Here is a 23,137-nt window from a genome sequence, read left to right on the forward strand (position 1 = left end):
GAAATCATCTCAACCACAACAAGACTCATCATCAATACATCTTTTTTTTGGGGGGTGGGGTGGGGGGGTGGGGGGGTGGGGTATTTGCATTTTGGCAAACTTCACTTTCACCCACTCTCTTCATTAGCGGCACGCTACAAACAGATTCTGTCATTCTTTCATTACATTTACACAATTTCTCACTTCAATACCATTTCTTTTAGTTTTTAACGATTTGGAGTGTGATCGCCCCTTTTCTTGCAATTTTCAGACAAACCAAGACCATATGATTCTTGATCCAAGTGCTACATTATAAAACTCTTAAACCTACTGGTTGTGGTTATCGCCCAAACACACACAAAACAAAACAAAAGTAAATCTGTACACAAAGAGTACCTCATATATATCCTCTCCTTTTTTTTTCATATAACATTACGTATATGATTATAGCTTAATTTCTAAGCTGAGCCAGTCGAAGGCTGGTATCAACGCCATCTCTTTAAGTTTTGGCCAGCTCAAACTCATTTCAGCCCTCTCGATGCTCCATCCTTATTGGTCTGAAAGAAAATGGATCAAAGTGCCAATTAAAGGGGAGACGCCGTGACATCAGCACCGACCACAAACTGAGCCAGGGCTGGGCTCCACTGCTCCCATGCTATCACACTTACTGCGCTTTCCTTATGTGTTTGATACAGGATGCTACGAGAGGTCTGTTAATTTTTATGAAGCAGGAATGAGAAGTTTAAGAGAAAAAAAATGCATGAATTGTAACTGTACAGAGAACAGTGGATAGTCAAAATAGATATCTAAATATACAGTCTACTTGATACATCTATTGCTGTGTATTCGCTCCATTCCCATGTGGATAAGATGAAGAAATCAAAAATGTACAGTAAGTTAGTCTGATTCAGTCGGCCCCAAAGGATGGCACAATTTTTCTTGGTGCTGCCGATCCAAAGCCGTCCCTGCAGTTTCGCTCCAGCTCAGCTTAGAGTTCAAAGGGCTGCCTGCTTCAGTGCCCAATTTCAATTCCCTTCGTTGTAAGGATCACACTGCAAACACGCTCAGGGTGCTGGTCTGGTCCTTTAAACCCAAGATGCTGTAGGCAATCCTTTTCAAGTGGCCGGGCAGCCTCACCCCGATGTTCTTAATATCCCTGTAAGAGAGACATGACAGTGTGTAAGAGGAGCTGCACATGGATTTACACTTTGGCTTCATTCCAAGACTTTTCACACACATCCTTCCTGTCGCTCAAGTCTTGAAGTAATCACTGACTCATCCACAACGTGATGAAACGCCAGCCTCGAGCTGACTCGCTTGATCGCTAAATCCGTGCAGCTAGGTGCGGTGTGTTTAAAGTTGAAGTAATCTGCGGAGGTTTGAGTTTATCCACTGCATTAAAAGGATAAAACTTGGGGTTCCACTCTTCACAAGCACATGATGCAAACCTGAAAAAGCCCTGCAACACAGCAGTCCCAAAGTCAAAGCCTTAATTACAGCTTTAATTACTTAACAAGGATTCTCCCTGTTGACCATGAATCACTTGTCTGGCAAGCAGAGGGTGGGTTGTAAATAACTGCTGGTTTTCCAAGAGTGCTACCAGATGCCCTAAGATGGAAACATGGGGCCATGAAATCACACCATTCTGTATGACAAATACTTCAAAAGGGTTTGTCGTCTGCTTTACAGTGTGCCCATCCTCCAAAATCACTACCAAGACCAACTGAGGTACGTAAAGCATGGCAGAGAAAGGAAAGGAAGAGGGGGGGGGGGTTCCTTTTGGCTGGTCGTGTGGTTGGGAGAAGCTCTGGCCCTCGTTATTGCTCCAAAACAACCTTGTATTATGTGCTTCACTAAACCTTTTTTTCCAAAAGGTTGAGTCCATTTCATTAAATTGCCCCCTTAGTGCTCCTACACATGTTAGAAGATCCAATTGCCCTAAATTATGCTGTGATAAGTTCAGGGGGTACACTCTGAGAGCACCTCTTCAATCTTTCTAGAAGTACAAATGTGCCGGCCATGGGGCTTCAAATCTCATCCATCTATTTCAGTTCCTTAATCTCCTGTAGTTGCCCCTACAGGCTATTCTTTCCTCTCTTCTCTTCTTTAATGTTGAAAAAAAGCCACAAAAGGCCTTTGCCCTAAACAGCGAAAACTGGCGGTTTTCAGGGCTCAAGCAAAAGTGCTGCCCAGGGCAGCTAGTCTGTGGGTAAAGGGAGGGATGAGAGAAAGAATGGAGCGAGGAAAGAAGAATAAGGACTGCAGCAACCACAAGCCACCATCGCCAGTGTACCACAAATGAGCCCACTCCTTCTCCTTCCCCCCCTATTACTTTTTCCATCTCAAACATTTCTCAAGTTGTAACTGAGGTTGGAGATTATATTGTGCGCAAACTATTTTGCTGGCTGTTAAAAAGCAACATTTTTAGGAAAGCAAATACATAAACTACTACGGGGGAGTCCATAACAGATTTAATATCAGGATGAAAAACATTCTTCTGTAATTATATGGCTTCAATTCATAACAAAAATGTTCCTCCAGCTTTGCCAACATACTTATCTTATCACATATATCAAGTAAAAAGATCCAAACTTATAATGTTGTGTCACCAAATCTGAAATCATGTCCCACTTACTCATTCTTCATCTGCAGGACCTGTTCCATGGTGACGATACCAGCGCAGGTAAAGTTCTCGCTGTACTGGCTCATCTTGATGGATTCCAGCCACTCAGACACGGACCTGAAAGGGGAACCGTCTGAGCCACTGGTGCTGGGCAGGCGAATGGATACGCTGCAAGACAAAACGCAAATGCAAATAATCAACAGGCTTTCCCACAACAAAGGCGGATGACTGAGGACTGTAATTACTGTGGAGTCAGTGATTAAAAACCAGTTGGAGCAGTTAGGTCAATTAAGATATGAGCACGGCCGCTTGTCCTTCATCATGGTTTCTGGCTTTAATGCTCCCTAACAAAGGAGAAAATATTCACTCAAGCACACACAATCGCCAACAAAAAAGCTTTAGAGTTTCTCTGCCTGGAGTGCACACACATTTCTTTCATTAGCCTAGCAGGCAAGGTGTCAGTATGTCCTTTTAATGGTTTCAGTACACCATTTTAAAGCTATTTCCCCATTTCCTCCCAAAATACCCCCTTTTAAGGTAAAGTAAAAATGAAGGTGTTGCCAGAGTCTTTTGAAGCAGGTCCAAGTGAAATCCCAAATCAGTTGAGATGTCCAAGTCAACTTTTGAGTTAATCTAGACTAATATATAAAGTATTGACCCACTTCCAACTAAAGTGTTAAATTGAAATACCAGATGCAACATCCCTGGTTTTTTTATTTTCAAAGCTCTTAAAGCTGTTTTTACAAGACTCAGACCAAGTCCATAATTTAATACTTGAAGTCAAGGCCTGCTGATGGCTCACAGCAGTCATGTCTCAAATCTTCATTTTTGTAACCTAAATCTTCCACCTGCTTAGAGGAGAATAAATCACTTTGGAGTTTTATGCTACATGAGCGGTTGTTTCAGAGAACCGGTTGCTAATAGTGGCAGCTACAGCAGGGTCAGCAGTGGAATCCATGGTCTGGTATGTGAATAAGCCTTACCGTGGGTCAAAGTCTGCAATGGTCTTCAGGGAGTCCGGGCTCCGCAGCAGCTTGTCCAGCAGGCTGACAATGTCTCCAAAGCGAGGCCTCTTGGAGCGGTCCTGGAGCCAGCACTGAAGCATCAGCTGGTAAACAGCTGAGGGACAGTCCATTGGCGCTGGCAGCCGGAAAGCCTCGTTGATAGCTTTCATCACCTGCAAGCAATTGATTCTGTGACTAAAAGATCTTGTATTCCTCACCGCTAGGACCATTTAAATGTGTATTTCTATAAATATATTATATATAAAATACACTATGTATAATGTAGCTCTAATACAACAATCATGAAAAGTGCTATGTAAAAACATGCTATAAACACTGAAACTCACCTCATGGTTACTCATGTCCCAATAAGGCCTTTCTCCGAAGGCCATGACCTCCCACATGACAATGCCAAAACTCCACACATCACTAGCTGAGGTGAACTTCCTGTATGCAATTGCCTCTGGAGCTGTCCAGCGAATGGGGATCTTGCCTCCCTGTGTATAAAAAATCCTTCACGTTAGAAAAATGAAAAAAATGACTCCTGAATCTAAAAACCAAAATAGACAAAAGGCTGCACCTTGCTTTGATGTGACTGAGGTCAATGTGTTTTACTTTAGAAGCTCTACTCACACTTGTGGTGTACGTTCCCTCAGGATCATCCTCCAGCACTCGTGACAGGCCAAAATCTGATACTTTACACTCTAGGGTGTTGTTGACCAGAATGTTGCGGGCAGCCAGGTCACGGTGGACGTAGCTCATGTCTGAGAGGTACTTCATGCCTGCGGCAATACCGCGCAGCATGCCCACCAGCTGGAAGGAGGAAAACTCGCCATCATGGTCCTGAGGGTAAAACACATTCATTATAGTTTTGTGACCAAGCTGGTAGCAAACTGACACTGACATCACAGGACTATATGATATGATATACGATATGATAAAACAGATATCAACATCAATCAATTAATGTAATAGACATTTAAAGACATGTTTTTCCTTTTTGACACAAACAAAATTTGGATTAAAAAAAACCCCAGCTTGTCTTTCTTCACTGTGGCAGTGGTCATACTAGAGAAAGTCCTTCAAATGAAACGTACCTCCACTCCACAACAACCCATCGTTTATTGTTTTATGGTGTGTCAACACTATGTTTAGGTCTGGTTAGGTTTAGGCACAAAAACCAGTTGGTTAGGGTTTGCGAAACGATACTACTCCCATAAACTTAAGCAACCTTCATTGTCATGGCAACATTAAACACCATGTTACAGGTTTTTTTTAAATGCCCCAATTCGCAAATGGAAATAGGAAGTGAAGAGTGTTCTCCTGCAGTAAAGACCACTTTTTGCCATCTAACTAACTAAGAAATTCATCTTATATTAATGAATCAGTCATCTGAACTGTGTCAGTTCTCCAGGTCATAATTACCATGACTGCTAGATGGTGTCTAAGGTAACTACGACCTATAGGGTTGTTTTTCTTGGAAACTCAGAAATACCCATCAGCACAAAATGGTATGTGGTGGTCTTACCCTAAGGTACCGGTCCAGCGCTCCATTTTCCATGTATTCAGTCACAATCATGGCATGTTTAACTGCACACACATACACAAAGAACAAATTATATAGTGGAACTGACACCAAACAAGTGAGAATATTAAGAGAATGTTTGTAAGAGAAAAAAAAAGGAACAAAACTCACAGAAGTCCTTACATTTGGTCACCACCCCCTCGAGACGGATGATGTTCTGGTGGCAGAACTGACCCATGATGGAGGCCTCGCTCAGAAAATCCTGCCTCTGTTTCTCTGTGTAGCCTGGCTTCAGTGTCTTGATAGCCACAGCCACCTCTTTCCTCCCTGGCACCTTCAGAATACCTCGGTACACCTCACCAAACTCTCCTGCGGGACACAACATCAATAGACGGTTGATTTAGATGATAAATGTGTGTTTGATTCATCTTCTTGGGTTACTGGCGGCCAAGGATTTGTTGTGCAACATAACGAAAATAAGGAAGTCTCTGTGGCTGTTTTGCCTGAGGCTGTCTCACAGAGGTGTGTTCAGGCTGCATGTTGAGAGAGAGCCTGTATTGTTTAATTGGTGGATGGCCTGTGGTGGGGGAGCATGGGAATCAGCTGTCACATGAGGAGAGAGGGGCGTGGGGGAACTATTAGTTCAAAGGCTAAAGGTGATCGCACTTGAATAACATATCATTGAAAGATTTGGGCAGGGCCTGCAAAAGTACTCTGATATCCTTCCAAAATACTCCTTCTGCAATACTTTCTTTTATGTAATTGTTCAAGTCAACTGGAGCCAAAACACACAGATCCCCTAGCCAAGAGTTGCCACACAACAAAATGTCACAACTTGTTGTAGGAGAACTTCAGCTAGCTAGATGTTAATCTCGCTAAAGTAACCACTGTCAGTCAACCTGCTGCGCCGTGGAAAATGCACAATATAAACAGCGTATTTGGGGATTGGAAAAATCTTTCAACATCCAACATTAAGCCCCACAGAAGATTGTCTCAGTGGGGATGTCACTCACCAGCTCCAATGACTTTCTGTTTGGTTATGTGGCTGGGGTGGATTTCAGTGGCAAATTTTAGGATGGCTGTGTTGGGGTCTTCGTATGTATGTGGATCAACATAGGTCTTGAGAGGTTTCAATTGCTCTGTGAGAAAGAGAAAGAAAATTATTATATCTTAACAAATTAGTAAGATAAATTGAACAACATAGAGAGATGAAAGAGATTCATTTTATCTACCTGCACTAGAGAAGTAAGTGTCCTCTGGTCCTTGCCTGGTATGGGAGTTTCTTTTCCTGAATAAAAAGATAAAAATCACACACATTAATATCCCACTTTCAAACAATAAATGAACTTTTCTCTATATATCATTTGCCTGCTTTAATATCAATAGCACATAGCAACCTTTGTAATCATTTTTAAGACACTCTAAGGCTTTCAAAAGGATCCCGACACTGCAATGCGTCCATTCAGAGAGAGGCGGCCCTTTGATAAAGACTGAAGATAGACTCTGTTTGCCAAGCCGATTTAAAGACTGAAAGACAGACAGGCAGGCGGGGGTGGATAGACGGGCTACAGTCTGCTACAGTACAGGCACAGGTCACCTTTACAAAGTGCTTGCGGTCTGGTACAGAAAGAACCAAGCGCCTCTTATCACCAACAATGTACCACTCTGGACCAATTTCCTTTCAAAGGCCCCACCACTCACTAGAATATAACTATTGAGCAATGACAAGGTGCATTGAACACAAATTCTTCCCTAGTGAGTGCTGGGACACAGATCCAGATAAAGAGAAAGAGAAAGTTAGCTAAAGGAAGAGAGACAGAGGGAGGTGAGGAGAGAGTGAATGCAAAGGCCATTTGGGCGCCCCACAAAGGAAGGGCAGAAGAATTGGAGAGGAAACCAGTGAAGGAGAGTATATTCTGACTGATTAACAGGACAGAAAGACAGGCAGGACGAGGGGGGGGGGGTGCATTTACTGACCGTTTGCGTAGGAAAAGGACCACAATCACTATGAACAACATGGCTGCTCCTCCAACTGCAGCACCGAAGATGACAGCTGTGTTGTTTGGAGTAAGGGGTCCTGGAAAAGACACATACACATCCATTAGAGAAATCCCATTTTCGAACAAAGCCAGTGAAATTTTTACCACAGGGTTTCTCCTCTGTACCTTCAGACGTGGTCTCAAACTGTTCCTCCATGCTGGTGCCTGGAGGGTTGCCATCACTGCCCAGGGCCTGAACCCTGAACAGATAGACGGTGCCAGGAGCCAGATCACTGATCTGCACAGAGTTCTTCTCAAGACGGAGTACGGTGTAGGTAGTCACACCAAGGTTATCATCCTGGGAGACAGAGGAAGTGAGGTCACGGAGAAATTCAGTTTACCACTGAACACAGATTTAATTTCAGTATTTAAGTTAGTGGACAGTTTATGTTTCTGTCCTCTGTGTTATTTAAACTAAATATCTTAGAAGACAGCGATAAATGTAGAATAATAGATCATAGAGAGTGACAAACCTTCTTGCGGTAGTTAAGTTCATAGCGGACGGGCCGGGGATGGATCGGTTGTTGGGGGAAGGTGTCCCAGGAAATTGACAAGGTGGTGTCAGACCTCTCAACCAATCGCATTGAAGTAATCTTGGGAGGATCTAAGGACAGAGAACCGAAACCCATTCAGTATCTTTGGGATGTGAAAAACCTCCAGAAGTATGAAAATAATGCTGTGCTGAACTGATTAAATCTGAAAAATTCATGTCAGTCCTGCACCTCATTTCAACTTGCTGCACTGTCACTGCCTTATACAGATAGCATCTGTTATTACTGCAGCACAGATAGGATCACTCCACTGGCTCATAACAGCTTCACTCACCTGTATAGTGCAGAGATGTAGTCAGAGTGTCTGTGGATGGTGGCCTATCACCCGGTGACGTTCCCTGACTAGCGACCAGTGACACGCCATTATGTGCCTCCACAGTGAAGGTGTAGTTGAGGTGTGCATCCAGATCGCTGACTGAAACCTTGGTGTCAGTCAGGCCCACATTAGTCGGCTCATAGCGAATTTTCTCTCCGCAAGGTTGGCACGCAGTACCCTCGCAGCGCTGACATTCAATGCTGTAGGTGACGTCATCTCGACCTCCCGTGTTTTCTGGTGGGCTCCATGAGAGGAGGATTTTTCCTGCAGAGAGTTGGGTGGTGGTCGCCACAATGTCTCGTGGAGCGGATGGGGGGGCTAATGAACACAGGTCAGAAAAAGTAGGGGATATAAGAAACAGGGAAGAGGAACCCAAAGAGGCAACATGTGGGGGCTTTCTCACATGAAGATTTTTAACAAAGAGTGCTGCTTTGCAGATTACAGGATGTCCATAAATCTGGATTCTGGGAAATGGCTTTCTATTGAAACTACATCTTAGAAGTGAGAGTCAAGCTCACGCCCCCATTTTGGGATCAGAAACTATGGTGTACTCAACCACACATTAATGTGTACATGGAAAACTAATGCAACAAGAAAAAAAAATTCCCTACACATTCAGCATTCAAACAAAAGTATCTGAGTTACACTCGGACAGTCACATGTGGAAATGACAATAGTTGGTGGTTCATTAACAGCAAATATTCTTAATGTACTTAATGTACTTAATTCAAAGCTCTCATTACAGATGAAGGGGACTTGTCACCTGAGCAGGATCCGGTAGAAGGGTCAGTTGGGGACCGGTAGAAGCCATCCATACAGGGACAAAACAAAGCACCAGATCCCTGCCTCTGGGTGTTTTCAGGACACGGTTGACACTTGTCACCGGATGCTGTGGCTTTGAAGAAGCCAGGCTGACATTCTGCAAAGACAAAAAAATATTTGCATGATCAGGGAAACAAACACAGAAGTGACTTCAGGCACCATCCTATTTGACACAGTGCATATCCAGTTCCTCCACTTCATTCAAGGCTCTTTAAAAGATCAGTAATGCTGTGAACTTTTCACCTGGCATGCAGGACACAAAGGTTGAATGGACATGTTATTATGTTAAGGCTAAAGGTCAAATTTGGACAAGTGACAGAGAGATATGAGGGAGAAAACAGAGGCTCTGCACGGTGTTGACTCTACTCATTAAAACACCATTCCAGCTAAGACTCAGCTCACATGAGCCCAGCCCTGAAACAAAAGCGCAGACTCCCTGCCTCGCTGGCACTCCTTGTCTTTACTTTTTCAACCACAAACCCCCCTCTGCTGCTGCTTTCTTACCATCTCTCTCTCAACAAACACAACCAGTCATCCCACATTCCACGACAGTAAGTCACTCTTCAAAGTTGCATTACAATAAAAGAAATAAAGGCAACAGAATTCAGGAAAGCGTCGAGAATTAGAAGTGAAGTGGCTGAAAGCAGAGCATTCATTTGCCCTCAACACTCTATTATATTTTCTTCTTTCAATGACCCACTTGCAGACATTTGAAACTGTATCACCGAGATAAGATGACACTTAATTTCACACGTCCAACTTGGAATAAAGAAATGCAGGTAGAGGATCCAGCTGTGCATAGCGGTGGTGAAATATGAACTTAATATGGTGTGAAATTTCTGAGAGAGTGCGCCATAAAGGAGAGTGAAAATGAGACGGCCCCCCTTTAACTTTGCAAGAGCATTCCAACGGCTGCTGCTCACGTCCTCACACCATCACACTTTCACACACACGCGCACATACACACACACACGTTTCATGTATGCACTGCACACATGCACCAACACCCACGTGTATGCACAAAATACACATACATGTATGCATAGCACACCCATGGATACATGGGTAAATCTGACATCAGAAGAGGGATTATGTCCGCTGCCTGTCACCTGTTCATGTCCCTCTGCCAAGTCAAATCAGCCACACACATATATACACACAGACACACACACACACATTTCTTTCCTTTTCACTAAGTCATTTGCCTGAAGCGTTTATACAGCTCTTGACAGATATCATAATATATTGACAATGCAAATGAGACTCAACATGTAGGCCAAAGAACAACAAAAGAGAAAGACGGAAGAGAGGAAAAGACAGAGAGAATGAAAATGAGGAAGTCAATGGCAAGAGCTAGATCAGATAAAGGAGAGGACATGATAGCCAATTGAAATGAGGCATGCGTAGCGAGAGATTGAAGTTCATGCCAGTGACCAGGGAGAAGCAATGAAACAGGCAAAGGCAAACACGCAGTTTCAACAGGAAAGCCAAGGACAAAGACAATATCAGATTCACTCAAAGATACTGTCTCGGTTTTATGGCTGCCATTCTCTGTGGTTCAGTTGAATGAAGTTCATCTGGAAGCCACAAGTGACCACACACAAGACGGCGAGCACACGGCTCCCGCTCCATTTAAGTCATGTCAAGGGGATTTTCTTGATTGACCATGAGTTTCTCTTAGACTCCATTCTGGTTTGTCTATCATTGCGGTTGACCGCACTGCTATGAAGAGGTGTGTATTAACTGTAGAGCATGACAACAATAGCAGAAAGAAAAATACTCTGAATGAGAAGAATTTGTGAGCCTTGTCCAATTGGCTTGCACGTTATTCAATCCGCCCCTGAAGATGGTATCTCCCCTCTGTTCTGGCCAGCTGTTTCACTTAGAGACATTGCTACTTATTAACACGAACAAGGCAGTGCACAGGCAAAGCAGAAGAGAGATGGTATGAAGGAACAGAAGGTTCCAGAAAGAAAGAGAGGAATACTGTACCCTGCTGAGGACTTAAGAAAAGAGGGGAGACAGAAAAGAGACAGGCCAGGATCAACTCCTCCATTGAGAAGGGGAAACAGCTGCTGCCTCAAACCCCGATTCACTCCCCTACCTCTCCGCCTCGTAATCCCCAAATTCCTTCCTCCCCTCCTTTCTCTCCTCCCAGTCCACACTAAAAAGGCTCCCAGCTAACCCATTAACATTGCTATTCACCGCTGACCAGCAGGCAAGGAGAATGCCATGCCATTCAAGTGCTGAGAGAAAAAAAAATACACACACACAAGCATTGCAGATGGGAATAGCCGAAATGCCACATGGCAACTGAATAGAGAAGGACTAGCCTCTTTTTGGCGCTACAGTGCCGGCTGCAATGCATCGTGGTCAGGCCTGTGGAGATGATGGCCTTACACTCTGAGCCGCCTCTATAATCAAGATGCATTCCAGTGCACACCACCCAACAGGAGGCCTGTAGCGGAGTGCCTTCACTGCAGCTTCAATTTGAGCCCAGTTGTCCATTAAAAAAGGTGAAAGAGTTTGTGTATCTTCAACAAATGATTCACGGTGACAGTAAGCGAGACTGGATGACTCTCTGTTGAGGTATTTAATGAGAGGATTCCTCGACAAAAGAGCAAAGTCCAGTGAAAGGAAACTTCCTGGTTCCATGGATAAGGTGGAGGGGGGCTTTGGATTGTTGCTGGACACAACAGGAAGCAGGAAGTGTGAGGCTGACGCAGCGCTTCCTTCCTAAAGCAGCCAATCAAAGCATGGAAACACAGGGGAGCGTGACCAAGAGAAGAACCGGCACTGAGACTACCAGAGTCCTGAGACAGAATAATAACCGAAAAGGAAGCCTGAATGTGTGTTGGCCTGACATGAACATAGGCGCAAAACTCAAAGGGGGGGGGGGGGGGGGGGGTGTATGTATGTGTGTGTGTGTGTGTGTGTCTCGCAGCCCCTTCTGAGTTGAAACATCTGACAAACTTAGACTGGCCATTCTTTCACTACCTATTCCTGCAAAGCGAGGCACTGTTTGTCATTTGAGAGGCCCCGTGCTCCTTGAGTGGCTCTGTGTTTGTTTACTGTGAGTGAGTAGGGGCCTGTTACATTCTGGGAGCCCGAGTGGCTGTGGAGTAGGAGCCCCCCAAGGGGTCCCCCAGTTTGTCGGCAGAAGTTAAGATGGATGAGATGGTGACAGTGATGAATGTATAGTCGGATAGATGGATGAATGGGTAACATAGTGGCTTGACAACAGCAAATCGCCCTCAGGACCGGAGGAGTGAGTGGTAGGGAGGAGGGGCTCACAATCGAGTCCGGCGCTGGGCTTTTAAAAGCAGAAAGGTCATGTCTGCCTCAGGGTAGTTGTGAGTTAAACTGTGCATGGCTTACAGGGAGTAAGTGGCCAAGTAAAACAAACACATGCTCGCAGAAAGAAAGGGAGGAGGAGGAGGAGGCAGAAAGACTTGCAGCAGCAGCCTGGGACTTGTCTCATGGGGAAGGAGGTTAAATTCAGAAGTATGGCCATTGAACAAAAAAACATGCTGGAAACATACATGCCTAAGAAATAAATACAATGTTCAGATCCTTATCAGGGCAGCTATAGCCGGAGGAAAGTGAAGTCCTTGCTTTGTCTGTATCTTCATCTACTGCCATTCTCCTCCCCACCCCCTATTTTCATTCCCGAGTTAGTCAGACCCGTAATTGCAATATGTCATGTCAGTCTGTTTGTATGCAGGGTGACAACATATCATTAGCATTTTGGGGGAGTCGGGTTGTGGTGAAACAATGGGGTTCTCTGATGGGGGAGGTGAGCCGGTAACATGAGCCAAGAGGTCACTGAGGTAGAGGAGGGGAGGGGTCAGCGGGGGGCAGTAAAGGTGTAGGGGTTGATGGAAGTGTGTGCGTGTGGGGTGGGTGAAGGGAGGGGGGGGATCATTAGTCAAAAGGATTAGCTGGCCAATGGAGCAGCTGTAAGGGCATTACATCTGTTTTACAATTGCACTTAGGCTTTCATCTGGGGTTGTTAACAAACACAATAAATTCCCTGATCCCCTTTCTCCTCTCATTCCCTCTGTCCACTCGGACTCACTGACTGAAGGAGCGATACAGTGGAGTCAGGGAGGCACAAAACATGATCAACATGTGCTGATACTTTGAAGAAACCAATCACGGCTGACGTGAAAGTCACAGACAGCTTCCAGAGGCTTCAGCTGGACCGCAGTCATGATCATTTGGCCACGTTTCCCTACACCGCTGCTCAAACCCAGACAGCCAGGTGGCAAACACAACACCGCGCCAAGCCCACAGGTCACACATTAGATGCCGACAACCGTCTGCTTCCTGGTTAAGGGAAGGGGCTAAAACGAGACCAAATGCACCAATAAACAAAATGACTTATCAGGAAAGTGGCTGAGCGAGGCCGCAGAGCACCGAAGCGACAATGGAAAGCCCTGAGCAAACGGGTCGGGGAGTCACCGGGGGGATTAGGTGACCTCCGGTTTCCGCTGTGGGCTTGTCCTGTTAGCGGTGAAGGGTGGGTGGGTGGTGTGTTATGTTGGGGGGGGGGTTGGCTGAATGATACAGGGAGGGGGGGGGTGGAGGAAAGTGCTGACCTCACACACTAGCAGTACAATACAATACGCTTCACATTGCTAGCCCCAAACCAACACACACACACACATATGTACACACAGCCTTCAGGCTCAGGAATGTCACCAAGAGGAAATATGTCCCAACTTCCCCACCACCACCAACACACACACACACACACACACACACACACACACACACAAAAGCCGAGAATTGCTGAACCTCAGTAATTCCACTAATGGACGACATTTAAAAACTGCATTTGACTATTTCAACAGAGAGATTATTGGACATACATTCCACAGATAAGCTGAAACAAAAACTCTACATTAATGCACACATTACTTCATGTCTGCTGGATGTATAAATAAGCTTATGTTACTCTTTGCTGACAACTTTGCCATATCAAATTTACAAGGTGCTAATATGTCCTTTGTTGTGTGGTCAGCTATTGATGCAGCTTTAAAAAATATATTGTGTTTCAACCAAAAATGTCTAGAGGTACACATGTCTGCCATCATATTTTTATCCACCATTCACGCTACAGGATAACAGGAACTCTGTCTGTAGGTGCAAGTTAACATGTAGGTCTCCATTGTAAACGATCTGATCAAAATTACCATAGCGCATCCATAAGGTATATATATAAAAATAGTTACTTCCAATTCGTTTCTACACCTTCTGACAGCTCAAAGGCTCAACCATCACAGTTTTTTAACCACAACAGGAAGATTTGCTCTAATCCACATTAAAGAGTCAAAGGGGCCACCAGATCTCAACTTTGCTACATTTCCTGTCATCTTCTTTGGAGTAATTGCCAGTGTTCTGTTCAATCCAAACATGGCCCAACAAGACAGTGCATGACACCACTTGAAAGTGTCTTCATAGTCATAGTCCCCCCCCACCCCATTATCTAACCAACTCCCTCAAGTTCAGCCCTCCAGGCAGACGCTACCTTGGCACGAGATCTAAAGAATCCACCAATTCAAAGTAATCACGGTGGCTTTTAAGAGTAAAGCAAGAAAAAGAGTTTACATCTAGCCTGCACATCTATATGAGCAGCGTTGTCCGATAAGGCAGTGGTTTACGACTTCTTTTATTCCTGAGAACCGGCTACAGGGATCAAGAGCCAATAAGTACAACAGGAAATTTTACTGTGGGGATTATCTTGCAACAATAAGATGATTACATGTGAAATCTACCGAAAGTCAACTAAATCAAATCATTGAGATCCTCAGGTGTGGTGCTGTGTTGGTTTCTCAGTGTATACTGCCCATCAGATAAGCTCAAATTGCACAAGGCCTTGATCTTAAAAAGGTTAAGGGTGATTATCATGAATCGGTTGGCTCGAGGTACGAGCAGATTGAAATGGCCATGAAAAATGTTAACTCTGGCTTTTTACAGAAGCCATTTCCAAGTAAACAATCAGCAATCCAGATCAACCATAAAATACAGCAGCTACATGAGCCATTTTGTGCAACAAAAATAAAAACTGATGATAGAAGTTTATATTTCACCTTCACTTAAATGTTTTTGCCTTAACCACCATGCGAACACAGCCAATTGTTTTTCTCTCCCTCTACACTAAAAAACGCTCTGATTGGCAGCATTGTTCAAATTTAGCCTCTATTTATCTTTACGAGTCAGTGGTGGAGAAATGTATTTACCAGGGAGCAGGAGGAGAACTGTGCACAGTCTAAATAGTCCCATCAGGGTCGTGTGAAACGGAATGTTTAAACTTTTTCGGTGTCATATTCATGACCTGCAAGCCAGCCAAAAATAACAGTCACTCTGTGATTTCACGGACAACAGGAACACAACATACGAAAGAAAAACTTTTTGTTTGTCTGTCAGTTTGTTATACTTGGGACAGCTTGCGCAATAGTGGACGTCTCTTGAGTAAACTGCTTTAAGGACTGTAAAATGGCGATGGGAATGTGTTGAGATAAGGAAATTTTAAATAAATAGGAGATGAGAGAAAACTGAAACTAAAATAGAAAGACCCTGCAGGGACATGGAGGATGTGAGAGAGACTGCAAAGGGGATTGCACAACGGCAAAAAAGCATGCAGAACCAGTAGTTACTTAACTTAAAAAGCACAAACACACCCAAGTCAATTACTACCCATACAAATCACTCACCACACCGCGGAGTCTCACAACTACAACTTAGTCACCAACTGTTTGTTACATCAGCTGAGGATGAGTTTGGAGACACGGACAGAGAGGAAAGGAGGGGGGAGAGAGAAAATAGTTTACTGGAACCTCTTTGGCGAGAGGAGTAATAACTTTACTGGAACTCAGTGGACAGTTGTTCCACCAAGACGCCATTTTCTCCAAGACACCAAACCAGTCCTCAGCAGTCCAAATATCCCACATTGTGTCTCCCTTTTCAGTATGGTCTTGTGGAAACCAAGACGTGGGATTAAGGCCCATTTTTCAGCTGTAAAGAGTGTGTATGAGGCTTTAGAGTGGCTGACGAGGTGTGGACCTGAACGGTTAAACTAAATCCTGAAGACCAGCCAGGGCAGCCCATGGTCCTTTGTGGGGTGACACACGGTATGCTGTTCTATTGTGCCGGCACGGATTATGGGTAAGGAAGGGCGTGATAGGCAATGGAGAGAAAAAACGTGTCAATGTCAACAGTGAGTCACAAGTGGAAACCCACAGCGGTGCTGTCAGGTTTAAAGCCAACCACTTAATTGCAAAAAAGTTAGGAGTTTTCCAGAATTTAAAAAAGGTTTATTTTATCACAAGGAAGATTTAAAAACATCCTGATTCAAAGCAGGTGTGAATTAAAATATAAAACTGGAGTCAAACACTGGAAGCTGTTTCCATCAGTGGAAAATAAATAATCACATTGACTCAAGACTTGTACTTTAGTTTATAGGTAATCTTTATTTTCACTGCTTTGTAATGCTGCTCTACTACACTTCATTATATTGTACTTTTTACACCTTAAAACTGAACATAGTTACTGTTCAGATAAAGATATTTTTATAGTTTATAAATTGAAATGACTAATAACACTTCTGAACTTTCACAAAAATAATCATTTTTAAATTTTATATACCACTTAACCAAAGATAAATGTATATTATTTATGCATTTTCTAAGAAGTTTACACAACAATAATAAAGCTTCAGTGCTGCATAGGCTGCTATAACAAATAGACTAAACAAGAAGGTAATTATTTAGACAAAAACTGAATTAACACAAACACATCACGCATTCATCACTCTTGTGAGGACTGTGGAAATAAACACATAAATCTCTAGAGAAGCTTTCACTGTGCTTACTTTAATCCATTTAAAATTGAAACTTGTGTATTCTGACAGCCAAAATAAGCTGGTTTTAAAGTAGTCTGTATTGCTTTCATAAAAAACAAACGCTAGTTTTGTCTCTCACTACTGCTGACAGATATGATTTACAACTAGTTCATAAAAGCTTTTACATTTGCTGCTCTAAACACTTTGGTAGGTCTCTGCAGCTCAGAAGGTGATGTGTTTATCTTAAGGGTTTTGTTTGTCCAAAAAAAAAAGAACGCTGTAGTTAACATGAGCAATGAGAAGTGAAGAGCGCCACACGCCACCTACAGAAACCTCTAAAGAAAGTCTTTGGAAAAAAGATCCCAGAAACACAGTTTGATGGATAAGTGCTCTCTAAGCCAGAAACACCACAGCAGCGAGTGCTGATGAAGAGACAGAGACAAAAACCAGATAAAGTCACAGATTTCTACTTTAACAGGTCCCAAGGGGCCGAGGAGTCATAAAACTGACTGAACACATCGCTGAACATGGAAACTTTCGACCAAAGTAAGAAAAAGCACCACAATTGAAGTTTTGTGGTTTCTCCTTGAACAGCACACAGTTCAGGAAAGAAGTAGGCAGAATGATTAACTGTGTGTCCAAAGGAGATTCTGCTTAAAGCCCTTCGAACCATTCATCTGGGCCCTGCTCTGCAACCCTGTGATTCATTTCCACCTCCATCTACTTCCCTCGCGCGTCTCCGACCTCTCATTTGACTTCATCTCTGTAGTTTTTTGGAGGGTTTTTTTTGGGAGGGGGGGGGGGGTTCTGTGTTTAGTCATTTTTATGTGAGGGCTTGACCTGGAGCTGCCCCCCCCCTCCCTCCCCTGGGAATTCCACATGTCTGCAGTAATGCTGGGAGGCTCCTCCTCAGCAAACTGATCAGGAATGTACCAGCCAAGGGGTAGAGGAGGTGGAGATGGAGGTGGAGGTAGAGGTGGGCTCCTCTGGCCTCACGGGGAAACACAGCACTTCATTGTTCCCCTACCTTTACATTCCATTCCTCACCTCTCTCTGTTTTAAAATCACACCCCTCCACTAAACACAACCCCTCTCTCGCTTTTGTATGAATTTTCTCTCATTCCTTCCTGCCTCTCCTCCTCCTTCACCTCCTCCCTAATTATCTTACCTGGCACTTTCCCACAGCTAAAAATGATGTACTGACAGAAAACTTCATCACTTTTATCGGCCTGTTGCCAGTGGGAGAGAAACTAAGTGGGAAAGGGAATCTATTATAGGCTGGCTAGACAAGGATTTACAACCCTCGTCCAATGTGTGTGTTCAAGAGTGAGATTAAGGGGGATTCATAACTGCATAAGTGTTTCAGCTCATGCATGTGTGTGTGTGTATGTGCATAAATAAAGACTGCCAGAAAAAGCAGCAGAGGAGGAGGAGTACCTTGGGCTGATGGGAGTCTTAAGGTGTTCAGTCATGGAACAAAACTCAACAGGCCCTGGCATGCCAGCCTGTGCTGTATGTTCATATACACCGATGGAGTCATACAATACACCCAAAAGCTGAGGCTCAGTAAGTTCGTTAAAACAGTGGGGGGAAGAGCGAGAGATGGATGCTGAGACAGACAAGAGAACACATAGTTGGCATGTCCGTTCACAAGAGGAGGGCCTCTGCGTTCTGTGATGCTTGAGATGAACAAAGTCAGCGAGGCTCAGAGGCTTCCTCTTGCCTCCTCCCCTTTCCCCCACCAGCCTTGAAGATGCTAATCCATCACAGTACAGTAGCCTCCCGGCGTCTTTGATCACTTTCAGTCACCCTGACAGCCCTTCCCACAACAATAAAGCTTTCTTTTCAGGTTTTAAAACACAACCACGCCATAACTACAAAGTCAAAGGACATAATTATGATTGGACTACGTAGCAAACTAGTACCGAGATAAGAGAGCAGATAAAATGAGAGAGCAGGAAATCACCTGATGCAACAGCCAGTAAGTTAGTGTTGTGAAAGGTGAAATGTCTGAGCATGACTTGAACATTCAGCAATGACACCTTTTTAAATACTTGTCTTTAATTTCTCATTCTCATTCTGTGACCAAAGAGGATTTCTACAACCCTTTTGAGCTACAAAATAAGTTAAAAAAAGTTCCTTTCAGACTTTCTAAATGGTAAATTAACGTGTTAATTTAGGTTTTGGAACCTGTAGGTACAAACTGAATGAGAGGTCTGATAACCTTCAGAGGGAAAACTTTCCTCTTGATCACACAAGGGGAATAACCATTTATATCCTAAGCAACTTGTTTTCCATAAAATGATACATTTTGAAATCATTGTTGAAATTCAAAAGCACTTTTCCTAATTTTATAGGTATCAGTTCACGGTCAGGGATGATGTCCCAACATGTACAAGTAGAAATAAACATTCCTTCCATTGCAGAAGAGTCATGTTAGCCAAGAGGAGAATTCCACTGAACAATGATACTAATATCTATGATTAATATCCGCAGTCATCCTGGCTTGTTTTTACCAGCTAAAGCAATTGAAACAAAGCTGAATGATGACTAATACCATGTGGTCAAATTAAAAATGTACCCTTGTGGGATAGAATGCCTGAAGGCAGAAGACCTTTACAAATACCAAAGATTCAAGAGCCTTACCTTGGCACGCATCTTTGACTTCTTCATGGCCTGATTTGCACTGGCACTGTCCAACTGGTACCACCCATTCTCCATCCACAGTGCAGTAGATGCGGGGCACCTCCTCACTGATGGCGTTATCCACGCACAGCCCATTCACTTCCCTCAGTGCTTGGTTCTCACCTCCAGCCACAGTCTCAGGGAATGATGCGAGACTCTTCACTGTGGCGGGGCAAATTTTGTAGTAAACTCTAACAGAGAGAAGAGCAACACAGGCTCCAATGTCTTGAAAGGCCAAGTAGAAGCCTTTTCGAGACAGGCTCTCCACCACTCGTGTCTCTGTGTTGATGCGCAAATCGTTTTTGCCGGTGATCTCATCGGGAGCTATGGTGGTAACTTTCTTAAACTGGCCTTTGCGGAAGGTAGTGCCCACATCTGCATCCGACTCAGACGTGAAGAGGTTGAAGGTTTCCTTGCAGGTCATCGAGGCACCACCAAAAGAGTTGCAGTCACGTACAATAAATTGGAGCTCTACAAAAACCCGCGAGGCTGATGGACGCCGCTGGATGAAGGTGGTACGGAGCCAGTTGTCCTGCTCACGTTCCCCAACATTGCAGACGGAGTAGGTATAGAACTGAGAGCCGTTCAGGGTCCTTTGGACGACCTCCCACTGAAACAGAACCACACAAACCAACAAGGTTAGAGCCACAATCCCTGACCCTCGAAGAACCCCCAAGAATACAGGGCAGAACCAAGGCTGGAGGAGGAGGTAAAAATAAAAGGGGCACCATAGAACTTCAATGATGAGGGCTCAACCACTGTAATCTGAACCAAGGAACAAAAACAATCTGTGTGTAGGGGATGGCCCAACCTACATATTGCTAATTACTCCTGCAGCATATTTAACTATCCTTCATAGCAATAACTGTTTTATGCTACATGGAGAATTTTATGAGCCTTTACAGCACAAAAATAGAGCAAACCTCAGGGATTCTTTTTTTGTGAGAAAGCATTTCTGTATTAATTTTCTTGCAAACACCAAATTACTTTCAATTCAGTCTTTCACATGCTGTTGCCACTATTGGCAAATAGTGTTACAGCTCACATACCTTATGTTCCCACAAATATTTCTAAAAAAAGTGACAGCATGTTTTAACATAACCTTGGCTCCTGAGGAACATCTGGGCCCACAGGGGCAGGGGCTGTGGTTTTCTCCCTGCATGTAGCCACTGTGCTATTAATTAAAGGAATGTGCTTTGTTGGCTGAGTGTGTTGCTCTGCGCATAAATTTGATGTACAACAGCAGAACCAACACCTCTATTAAACAGCTGGTGAATATTTTTTTGTGAGGAGCATTTAAAACCTAAAATAATAATAGTCATAACAATAACAAACCTCACAAAATATACGCCTTAAATTTATTGGAGGAAAAAGTGAAACAGAAGTGTCAAAGTGATTTAAAGCAGTGAAACTTCTCTTAAAATAAGGGTGAGCCACTGTGAACGGCATGCCCACACATTTGAGTCATCAGCACATGAAATGAGCCCGTTTACAGAGAATTTGCATGAGCCTCACTGGTCAATTACTTTGAAACCACATAATGGAAGAAGGCACACATGCCTCCTGTATACTGGCAAAGAGATAACCACAGCATTTGCGTGTAATAATGTAGCTATTCTCTAGATGCGTCTTTAAACGTAGTCCTAGACATTTTCCCCTGGTTAAGGGAAAAGGTAGCTCTGATTGGCTCCATCTAAAACCCATCCCCTCTAAAAAGAGGTACCACATGCTGCAAACTTTAAAAGTTAATTGCTCTCTAACATACAATTCTGGAGCTGAAGCCTTGAAACCACAAGAAGCCACAAGTATTCCCAGTTCAGAGCTAGCAGCTATTCTGTCTGCCTGAGCTTTGGTGCAGCCCAGACATGCTCTGCAGGCAACTGCTGATAGGATCCTACATCTCATTCTCCAATGCATAACCAAGCAACCATTAGGCTAGATTTTGCCAGATTTTACAGAAACCTGACATGTACACACAGAGGGCCCACTCAACAGCAAACCACACGTCAAGTGGACAAATATTTCACTCAGCTCAGCTGAGCCCTTAAAATGCATTTTCTCCATGCAGATTTATCCTGAGGCAAATTCCAAGTGGGAATGTGGGAGCTAGAAAAGAACCTGGAGCGACACTCACCCCGGGCTTGTCTCCCTGATCTAAGGGCCATGTCAACCAGCCCAGTTCACCTCCTGTTGCCCTCATGTCCAAAAGCACTTCTGTGGAGACACGAGAACACTGTCAGTACATAAGAATAAACCTTTAAACTCATCAGAAAGTTTGACTCAGGATACATGCATCAGACTTCTAACCAAAAAGATAGATATGTAGAAATGTCAGTTATTTAAATTTTACTGCACAATCACCCCAAAGCTGACAGTATTTACTGCAATGGCTGCTAAAAACTAACCTCCACTTTAGTTTTAAAAAAAAATATTTTTTTTAAACAGCTGTTTATAACTCTATATAATCTGACTCTTACAGTCAGACCGTTTTTTTTGCAACGTGTAGGCCCAGACTAGTAATTTAGGAATAATTATAAATAAACTTGTTCCAGATGTAAGAATTAACACGATATGCACTGTTTAAAGGATTAATACAAAAAATGCGACAGAAACATTAGGGAATTCACCTGCTGGTGTTATAAAGTTTAGAGGAGCGCACATGCAGGCTACGATCTCAGTTATAACCACTTGAAAATACAGTTTCAATCAGAAGCATTTTTATACAGTTCAAACGTTTCTATAAAATAGATTAGTCATATTAGCTATATGACTGTCACAAGATTAACAAAGTATGTTTCCTGGTTATAAAGCTTCTTAAAGGAGGTTCCCCGCATGGCACGCGTGCTTCACTTCAATAAAACCCAGTAAGATTTAAGATGAACTTTTCTGAAATTATTTTGAAAACAAACGATCACTCACCTTCTTTAGTTTGTAAAGTAATTAATATACCGTTAATAAGTACATATGAGAATAATAAAGGTCTGACTCCTCTAAAGAAATCCATTTGGCAAACTTTTCCTTCCTCTCTCTCTCTCTTTCTCTCTGCGCTCCTGGGCTTGGCTGGGACTCTGAGAGGTGAGCGCTGCGCTCTGCAGCTCATTCACAAACGACCGAGCACGTCACGGACTCCGCCTGCTGGAATGTGTGTGTGTGTGTGTGTGTGTGTGTGTGTGTGTGTGTGTGTGTGTGTGTGTGTGTTCAGGGGCGGGGGTGGGGTTGTGTGGTGTGTGGGTGGGGGGGCACATGAGAAACTTTTGAAGCCTTCAGGAACTGTCGGAAATTTCGCTATTACATCAGGAACGCACACGAGCGCACTAGTTGGAAACGCCACTAATAGCCTAAGCAATTTCTAAAAAGAAAACACAACCTCTTTATCTATGTATATACATATATAATTTATCACTTATTCACATAGCTTATATAATATCTGTCAACAGGAACATGTTAAAATCCGATTTTTCCTTCCAAAGTGAACCAACTATAAACAGCTTGCAAATCCATGCTGCTCATAGTCTTGACCTTTGCTCCTCAGAGTATTAAAACAAACAAAAACCTACCATTTGGGCTTAGTGTGGAAAGTACAACACAGTGACTGCACACATTGACACTTAACTGGTACACACAGGATATGGTAGCCTCTATCCACACAGATGGCTTACATACAATACTGCATTAAGGTGGATTACAGTATGATAACTGATTAAACCGAGAAGTGAATCTGTGAATGTATAACTAGTGCTGAAAAGA

The 23,137-nt window shown here is 43.5% G+C and overlaps 1 protein-coding gene across 2 annotated transcripts; it reads right to left on the reverse strand.

Annotated features, from left to right (window-relative positions):
* Nucleotides 1-95: 95 nt before the first annotated feature.
* epha2b (eph receptor A2 b) lies at nucleotides 96-22,415 on the reverse strand. Of its 2 annotated transcripts, none has more exons than XM_053317073.1 (17): nucleotides 22,310-22,415; nucleotides 21,525-21,604; nucleotides 19,352-20,000; nucleotides 8,801-8,956; nucleotides 7,996-8,355; nucleotides 7,644-7,774; nucleotides 7,297-7,468; nucleotides 7,109-7,208; nucleotides 6,364-6,419; nucleotides 6,145-6,270; nucleotides 5,315-5,500; nucleotides 5,135-5,196; nucleotides 4,240-4,449; nucleotides 3,954-4,103; nucleotides 3,586-3,779; nucleotides 2,615-2,770; nucleotides 96-1,135 (listed from the first exon to the last, which is right to left on the reverse strand). In XM_053317073.1, exons 1-17 carry the CDS (start codon nucleotides 22,392-22,394, stop codon nucleotides 1,027-1,029), a joined length of 2,982 nt encoding a protein of 993 aa, XP_053173048.1. In that variant the 5' UTR covers nucleotides 22,395-22,415; the 3' UTR covers nucleotides 96-1,026. The 2 variants fall into 2 exon arrangements, with proteins under 2 accessions (XP_053173048.1, XP_053173047.1); XM_053317072.1 differs by having other exon boundaries at nucleotides 5,303-5,500.
* Between the last annotated feature and the right edge of the window lie 722 nt (nucleotides 22,416-23,137).

This window comes from Scomber japonicus, chromosome 4 (assembly GCF_027409825.1).
Source record: "Scomber japonicus isolate fScoJap1 chromosome 4, fScoJap1.pri, whole genome shotgun sequence".
Lineage (NCBI taxonomy): Eukaryota > Metazoa > Chordata > Actinopteri > Scombriformes > Scombridae > Scomber > Scomber japonicus.